This window comes from Nomascus leucogenys, chromosome X (assembly GCF_006542625.1).
Source record: "Nomascus leucogenys isolate Asia chromosome X, Asia_NLE_v1, whole genome shotgun sequence".
In the NCBI taxonomy this organism is placed as follows: Eukaryota; Metazoa; Chordata; class Mammalia; order Primates; family Hylobatidae; genus Nomascus; species Nomascus leucogenys.
Window position 1 is genome coordinate 90,163,096 of NC_044406.1, and position 9,110 is coordinate 90,172,205.

At 44.1% G+C, this 9,110-nt stretch overlaps 1 protein-coding gene across 1 annotated transcript; it reads left to right on the forward strand.

Moving 5' to 3' along the window:
• The first annotated feature begins 4,245 nt into the window (after nt 1–4,245).
• BEX4 (brain expressed X-linked 4) lies at nt 4,246–6,379 on the forward strand. Its single transcript, XM_030806995.1, has 3 exons — nt 4,246–4,385; nt 4,835–4,913; nt 5,300–6,379. The coding sequence occupies exon 3, from the start codon at nt 5,305–5,307 to the stop codon at nt 5,665–5,667; it is 363 nt and encodes a 120-aa protein (XP_030662855.1). The 5' UTR covers nt 4,246–4,385; nt 4,835–4,913; nt 5,300–5,304; the 3' UTR covers nt 5,668–6,379.
• Nucleotides 6,380–9,110: the final 2,731 nt, after the last annotated feature.

Sequence of the window (9,110 nt, forward strand, 5' to 3'; positions counted from 1 at the left end):
AAAATACAAAAAATTAGCCGAGTGTGGTGGCATATGCCTGTAGTCCCAGCTACTTAGGAGGCTGAGGCAGGAGAATCACTTGAACCTGGGAGGCAGAGGTTGCAGTGAGCCGAGATGGCGCCACTGCACTCCAGCCTGAGTAACAGAGCGAGACTCCGTCTCAAAAACAACAACAACAAAAAAGATGGCAATCCTTATATCCAAATCCTTATCAATATCCTTCACTACATCCTGAAGATAACCTTCTAAAAAACTGTTGGTGCAAAGGGTGTGCAATTATGTAGCCTGTTGATAAGTATTGCCATACTGCTACCCAGAGAGGTAGTGCCATTTAGAGTCCACAAGTAGAGTCATTTGAGAAAGGCCACAGAGGAGTGAAGAAACTAATAATGCTAACATCCAATCATAGAGGGAAGGCCTTGGACCCTGTCATGGACTCACATGTCAGCAGTAGCCCTAGGAGAACCCTGCAGGCTCATGTGCTTGTTGCTTATTGTGTCTGTTAGGCTGCATATGTAACTGGACCCTTTCGCATTGAAAAATAGTGATAATGATGATTAGCAGAGTAGTTGTTTACTAGAGAATTCTTTAAAAATTACCTTAATATCCAGTTAAATATGATTACAGTGAGAAAATTTCCACCTGTCATGTTATGAAAGTATAAAAAAGACTACTCAGGACTCCAGTGAGGTGTGCATGCAGGGACATCTACCCTGGCTCATATTGCTAGTGGGGATGTCACTTAGTACAACCTCTTTCCAGGTTGATTTGTCAACATCTATTAAAGAGTCTACGCATCTCTGATCTGTATGTGTTTGGAGACTGTCCCTTCAAATATTCATCCTCAGTATGACACCTGTCCCTTTATTAGAGAATGCATGTTCCTCATGATATCGGTTGTCTGGGGACTCTACTTTCTAAAGCGCTGACCCAAAGACACTCCTTTGTCATTATAAAGTAGGAAATTGAGGTCCAACAAGGTTATCTGACCTACAGAATAAAAAGAGGCCCAGTGCAGTGGTTCACACCTGTAATCCCAGCTGCTCAGGAGGCTGAGACAGGAGGATCACTTGAGCCCAGGAGGTCGAGGCTGCAGTGAGCCATGACTGTGCCACTACACTCCAGCCTAGGAGACAGAGAAAGACCCTGTCTCAAAAAAAGAGATATGCAAATAGCCAATAATCATGAAAAAATATGTTCTAACTTGTTAATTATGTAAAGAATGCAAATAAAATCAACTAAATATCTTTTTATTATCTATCATGTAGATGCTGCTACAAGAATCTCACTTCAAATGAAATGACAGACGTAGGCTGAAGGCAAAGGGATGAGTGCTAGCCTGTTTGTGCTACTATAACAAAATACCTAGACTGGGTAATTTATAAAGAACACAAATTTATTTCTCACATTTCTGGAGGCTGGGAAGTCCAAGATCACGGCACTGGTATTTATTGTCTGGCGAGGGCCATCTTGCTATATTCTCACGTAATTAAAGGGAAAAAAGCTGTATGCTTACATGGTAGAAGGTGGAAGGGCAAAAGGGCAAATCTGGTTCCCTCTAGCCCTTTTATAAGGTCGCTAAACCCATTCATTAGGGCAGAGCCCTCATGACTTAATCACCTCCTAGAGGCCCTACCTCTTAATAGGCTCAAATTGGCAATTAAGTTTCAACATATAAATTTTGGGGGAAACATTCAAACTATGGAAGGATGAAAAATATACATTATGAAAATAAAGGAAAACAGGAGTGTGGTTGTATTAGTTTCAGATAAAGTACACTTCAGAGCAAAGATAAGTACTAGATACAGAGACAGATATTATCAAATAAAACAGTCAATCCGCCAAGAAGATATAGCAATCCTAAATGTATATACAGCAAACAGCAGAGTTACAAAATATGCAAAGTAAAAACTGATAGCAAGGAAAGGAAAAATACACAAAGTCGTGACATTATTAGGAGACTTCAACACTCTTCCCTCTACAATTGATGCAACAACTAGATAATTTCTATCATGTTATTGGTGTATTTAGACCTGTGTGGTGTTTTCTCACATCAAGTGTGTGTCATTTTTCCACACTAACAGCCAGTTCTCCAATTTTTCAACAGCAGCTCAGTGCCCAACAGTTAAATTCAATTCTGATGCTATCTACCTAAGTTAGCTTCAGATCTCGCAAGTTAAAAGGTTCAGTCCTGTAAGGCTGTCCAAGTTCAGATGCCAGCCACAAACAAGTAGGGTCCCTAGGCAACTCACCCTTCTGCCCAACTGACTACAAATTCAAGGGTTTCTAAGGTTCCCCCACCATAGATTTGCTAATTCTCTAAAATAACTCTTAGAACTCAGAAAAACGTTTTACTTGCTATTACCGGTATATTATAAAGAATATAACTCAGGAATGGCCAAATGGAAGAAATGCATAGGGCCAGGCAGGGTGGGGAGGATGGATGTGGAGCTTCCATGTCCTCTCTGGGGCACACCATCTTCCCAGCACGTCAATGTGTTTGTCAGTCTGGAAATTCCCCAAACTCCATTGTTTAGGGGTTTTATGGAGACTTCATTACATAGATATGATTGATTTAAATCATTGGCCATTGGCAACTTACACTTAATTTCTCCACCTTCTGGATATCAAGGGAGTGGGGCTGAAAGTCCTAACACTTTAATTACCTGGTTGGTTTTTCTGACAACCAGGCAGCATCCTGAAAGTATCTACACCCTCACCCTGCAAGAGCCATCTCATTATTGTATAAAACCTTTTGAAGATTTTAGGAGCTCTGTGCCAAGAACTGGGGACAAAGACTAAATATAGTATTTATTTTTATTATATCAAAAAGCCTTTTACATTTAATGTAATTTTTCAAATATTTGGATTTATGTCTACCATTTCATTACTTATTTTCTCTTTATTTCCTCCATTTTTTATTTCTATATTTCCCCTTTCCATCTTTCCTTTGGTTTATTTGAAAGGTTTTATAGTCCATTTTAATTTTTCTGTGGTGATTTTGACACTATTTCTTTGTTTTACACTTTTAGTGGTCACTCTATTTAGCACAAACTATTATCTTAACTTTTCGCAGTCTTTTAGAATTTTAGAATCAAAATTTAACATTTTAATTGATTTGTTGAAATCAATTAAATCATCTTATAACCCTATACCCTTCCCCTTATGCCTTTATATTATCTATAAATATCTCATGTACTATGTCTACATTCACTGAAAACCCTATCACACAATGTTATACTTTTGCTTTCAACAAACTTACTTTAAAGGACAAAAGAAGAATATTCTATTATATTTGCCCAGATATTTACCATTTCCGTTGCTCTTCTTCTGCAAGTAGAGGCATGATATTTCTGTCTTAAAATAAAATTGTAGCCGGGCGCGGTGGCTCACGCTTGTAATCCCAGCACTTTGGGAGGCCGAGGCGGGCGGATCACGCGGTCAGGAGATCGAGACCACGGTGAAATCCCGTCTCTACTAAAAATACAAAAAATTAGCCGGGCGTGGTGGCGGGCGCCTGTAGTCCCAGCTACTCGGAGAGGCTGAGGCAGGAGAATGGCGTGAACCCGGGAGGCGGAGCTTGCAGTGAACCGAGATCGCGCCACTGCACTCCAGCCTGGGCGACAGAGCGAGACTCTGTCCCCCCACCAAAAAAAAGGAACAGAACAGAAAGGTATTAAGAAGAATTAGAAAAAACTCCACTGCCCTTGACTCATTTCCTGTTCCCCCCAAACGTTCTGGTATAGAGAAAAGGGTGAGCATTGGTAACAAGGACCACAGTTTGCCATTGGGGTGGGCGGGACAGATGCTCTCTTTATTTAAATTTTTGACATCTTGCTCATCATAAATTTTCTTGCAATAATTTTGTTTTTTAAAATGTTGCATTAAAATGTTATTTTTCTTGACTGCTGAGGCATTTTGCACCCCTTTAAATTCTGCGCCCGGGTCCTGGTTGGGAGATGTGGGGAAAATCCTGGGAGCCCAGGACAGGGAGAGGCAAGTCCCCACAGAAGTGGGAATGGCCAACAGCTCCCTGAGAAGACAGCTTCCTTCTTGGGGAGGCAGAGGAAGTCCCAAGAATACACAAAGACAGGAGAATGGAAGGGCTGGCCAGGCTGGAGATACTAAAAGAGACTCCGGATGAGGATAGGGGCTGGCCCGAAAGCCCCGCCTGACTCCGGGCTGCAGGAGGGGGCGTGGGACGGGGGCGGAGCCGTTGGCGATGACAACAGCCCCACGTGACCGGCCACCACTGAGTCTTGTCTCGCTCTGGCGTCAGAGCCATCGTCGCTCGTTCCCTTCTCGGCGGTGGTACCTGCTCCCGGTGGCCCTGAGTACGTGTGGGCCAGGGGCGGCCCCGAAAGTAGGAAGCGGAGGGGGAGCAGGTAAGGGATCCGGAGGGGGTCCCTGGGGTTGGTGTGGGGGAGTGGCTCCGGCCTGCGGATGCCCCACCCCAGGGGAGCCGTGCGGAGACGCAATCGGTCCGCGATGCAGCCCCAGGGCCCCGCCGCTGGCCCGCGAGCCTTCCTTGAGCGGAGAGGTGCCCGGCCCCCAGGGAGCCGGCGGTCCTGGGGCTACGACCCTTCGGAAACACCTGCTTCCGCCACCAGCGCAAGCTTTTCCGACACCCCTACCCCGCCCTTCTTGGTGCAGAAAATGGTGGTCAGCTTGCGGGGTTGGGCGGCTGAGGCGGGGGGCGAGGGCGGCGAGGAGGGCCAGGGCCAGGGCCCCGGCCCGGGCCTGGGGCGGGGCAGGGAAGGGGCCTGATGGCGGTAGGTCCTAGCTAGCGTTCTGCTGCAGCAGCCCCCACTTCCCCCACCCCGGCCGTCTGCAGGTCTGCGGGGCTAAGTGTTGCAGCGGAGCACCTCGCGTCAAGAATCGGGAGGAGGAGGAGACGGCAAGGATAGGCCCAGGTCGGTGCGAGGGACGGTGGTGAGGTGGGGGCCGGAACGTGAGGAAAGCCCAGTCTGAGACACCTATCCATGCCTTCACCCTCGCCCCCCTCTACCCCATGCAACCCTCCCCTTCCCACACCCCATCCTCGTCCTCCATTTTGCTGCCTGCAAAAGCCTGGAGATGGATCTACAGGCAAAATGGTGGGCTTTGCGGGAGGGAGGGGCTCGGATTGGGGGCACCCCACAGGGCATACTGGCTTCTCAGGTGGAAAAAAATGAAATGTTAAAGAGTATAAAGTCAAGTCCAGGGCTCTGAATTTTAAAAGGTGCCTAGTAGGGCCTCTGTCCTCAGTGCTTATCAGTCCACCAAGAATTCGGCCCATTTTCTGTCTCTTGTCTCCTAGGAGTAATGGAGTCCAAAGAGGAACTAGCGGCAAACAATCTCAACGGGGAAAATGCCCAACAAGAAAACGAAGGAGGGGAGCAGGCCCCCACGAAGAATGAAGAAGAATCCCGCCATTTGGGAGGGGGTGAAGGCCAGAAGCCTGGAGGAAATATCAGGCGGGGGCGAGTTAGGCGACTTGTCCCTAATTTTCGATGGGCCATACCTAATAGGCATATTGAGCACAATGAAGCCAGAGATGATGTAGAAAGATTTGTAGGGCAGATGATGGAAATCAAGAGAAAGACTAGGGAACAGCAGATGAGGCACTATATGCGCTTCCAAACTCCTGAACCTGACAACCATTATGACTTTTGCCTCATACCTTGAATCCTAAAAGTTTTTGCTGAGGTTAATGTGAACACTGCTTTACAAGCTTGTATTTTTGTGATTTACTTTTTCTGTAAGCCTTTTGGTGTTTCCACTTACCAGTTTCTAATGGAAATTAGAATTCTAATTGAATATTGTTTTGTCTCAGCCTAAAAGTTACGGTCAGCATGGCAATTCACCTATTTTAGGAAAAATGCTCTTTTCATAATATGAAATGCATAAAGCAATTCAAAAAGCAGTCTGTATTCCATCATCTTCCTCTTTCATTCCAGTCCTTATTTTTTGTAAATATTACTTTTCCTCCTCCGGCTACCTGGACTCAAACTCTTAGTTGTCTTTGACAATTTGTTTCTTGTCCCTGACCAAAAAAGAATTCAATGTTTGATATTTTAAGAATGTATGTTCTAGTGGTTTTCAGAGTGAGTCTACCATCTGTATAAAAACACCTTGGGGGCAGGGGCATTTAAAAATGTGGGACCTATTGTCCAGACTCACAGAGTGGGGCTCCAGAATCTCCATTTTTAACAAACTCTCTTAAGTAATTCTGATGTGTACCAAAATCAGTGCCATTGGTGTGTGTGTATGTAACTATATAGATGTGTGTGTGTGTGTGTATAATGTGTCATAACCGTAAACAATAAAGAAACAATATCAAGATGAATCTGACTTTGATGGGCAAGTAATTAAAAAAGAAAAGTGTGAGACCTTAAAATAAGACTGATGATTATAGGAGTGGTAGGGACAGTGGCAAAGTTATTCACTGTGCAAAACAAAACATGCCTGAAGGTCACAGCCTGAGGAACTCAATTCATCACCCCTGTCAGCAGAATCACATCCAGGATCTCATTTTATTCTTAGAACAACCTATAAAATCTGTATTGTTATTCCACTTTTACAGATGAGGTCACTGGGGCTTAGAGATGTTAAGTACCAAGGCTAACCCCTGCTGAATATTTTGGGGGTGGGGGAATCCAGCCTGGGCCATTTTCTATTGGACCTTATCATCCGGAGATGCAGAATATTTGACTTTTGTAACTTCATGACAAGCTGAGGATGGTAAAAGAGAATCAGCAAGAATGGGGCTGTTTTTCTATACATTGTTTTTCTACATCTCAAGTACACTTTAATTTTTAGAATATTGAGGGATTAAAAAAAAAATAAGATCCTCCAGTGTTGTTCAAAGTTAGGATTGCCACTCCATGGCTCTTGAAATCAGTTTTGTGGGTTACAACAAGCAATTTTTTAAAAAAACAAAAGTCATCCTGTCACCGGTGAGTAGTGTTAAGAATTGTTTTTGAGAAAATAATGTGTTCTATGTAGTAAATATTGCCACCTTTAAGATGTATTTCTAACTAGATCACAGTGAAAAAAAAGAATGAAAATCACTTATTTGGTGCAAACTTGGTTTCACAAGTGAGGAATTGTTAAGAAAGCGATTTTTCCTAAGGTCACACAGCCAATTAATGGAAGAGCTGTGACCACAGCCTTAGTGCTTCAGGGTGCTTGTCTTCTCACCACATTGCCTCCAGAAAGAATTATTTGGAAATTTTTGCAGTAAGTACTGATTGCCAATCAGTGTAAATGGAAAAGCATATACAACTTACGCAAAAATCACTTTATATGAACTTCACGCTGTTTAGTCATCAGAATTCCTGCATGTTCAACTGAAAACCACATTTAAGGGAAACCCTGTGCCTCAGATAATTTTGGAGCTGGAGTGATCTTTCACCTGTCTAGAGGAAGAGGATGATATAGAGTCTGATTTGAAAATGCACAGTGGTGAACTCAGGCACTTCAAAAAGGCTAGTTGACTGAGTAGAGTCCATGAATGATCTTTTGGTTCCTCTGAAAATGAGTACTGTGCCTTCTGGCAACGACCAATTGTGGATTTCCCAAAGTAGCCTCAATCTACCTCCCTCACAAAAAAAAGCTAGCTGTGGGGGTGTGAGATCAGAACATGATTAGTTGAAAGAAAGCTGAAGCCTCCTCACTGGGGTTTTTAGGGGAGGATGAGGAATAAGGACAGACTTTCTGGAAGAAATAAGTGTCAATGCTTGGGTTCAGAATATGGTTTTTTGAAGTACCAAAATGAGCCCTGTCTCCTTGGTGTTTCTGGGAGAGTGGGATGATAAGGACAGAATTTGCTGGAAATGGTAAAGGTCAGGGAATGGGGTCACAATGTAATTGGTTGAAGGAGAACTAAATTAAGACTCCTGGGAGTTTCTGTGATGGTAGGCGGTGAGCAGAAAACTTTAGAGGACATAAAGTTCAGTAACCAGAACATGATCAGGAGCATGATTGGTTGAAGAACTGAAGAAAACTCCCTTACCTCTGTGTTGCTGCAAGGGTGGAGGAGTAAAGAGAGAACTTTCTAGAAAAAGCTAGAGGGGGCTGGATCAGAAGGTGACTGAAGAAGAACAGAGCTATCACAGTGAACACATTTCTACATCCCATGGGAGGGTCAGCTTTCCTTGATCTTAGTGGGCAATACATTTTGTCTTTTTAAGGTGACAACAGAGAGATGTCAGTGAGTGCCTCTAAAGAGACTAGCAAGAAAATATAATGACTCTTTTATAAAAACCAACAAAAGCAAATAAACCAAGAGTGAAGAAAAAGGGCTAACACATTCATCCCTATCAGTGGTTTATACATTCATGTTTGTAAAATTTTAGTTTCTTGAGGAAAATGTGCATATTTTTATGGATTTTGGAGCAAAGCTTGGGATGGATGCCTGGGAACTAATGCCTGGCAAATCTTCCAGAACTTAAGAGGAGAAAGACTGACGAGACCTCTGAGAAGAGGAGAGTCAGTCTAATCTTACACAGCAGCATATGCTGCTGTCTTCATATTACAGAAATTGGAGATATCACTGAAGAAGTCTTTAAAAAGGCCAGTGTTATGGACCGAATATTTGTGTCCCTCCTAAAATTAAAATGTTGAAAACCTAATTCCCAAGGTGATGGTATTAGAAGGTGGCGCTTTTGGTGGGTGATTAGGTCATGAGGGCAGAGTCCTCATGAATAGGATCAGTGCCCTTATAAAGGAGACCCCAGGCTGGGCGTGGTGGCTCACGCACGTAATCCCAGCACTTTGGGAGGCCGAGGCAGGCAGATCACGAGGTCAGGAGATCGAGACCATCCTGGCCAACATGGTGAAACCCCATTTCTACTAAAATATAAAAAATTAGCCAGGCGTGGTGGTGCTCACCTGTAGTCCCAGCTACTGGGGAGGCTAAGGCAGGGGAATCGCTCGAACCCGGGAGGCAGAGGTTGCAGTGAGCCGAGATCACGCCACTGCACCAGCCTGGTGACAGAGCAAGACTCCGTCTCAAAAAAAAAAGAGAGAGAGACCCAAAGAGCTCCTTCACCTTTTCTGTGAACCAGGAAGCAGGCCTTCATCAGACACGGAATCTGCCAACACCCAATCTTGAATTTCACAGCATC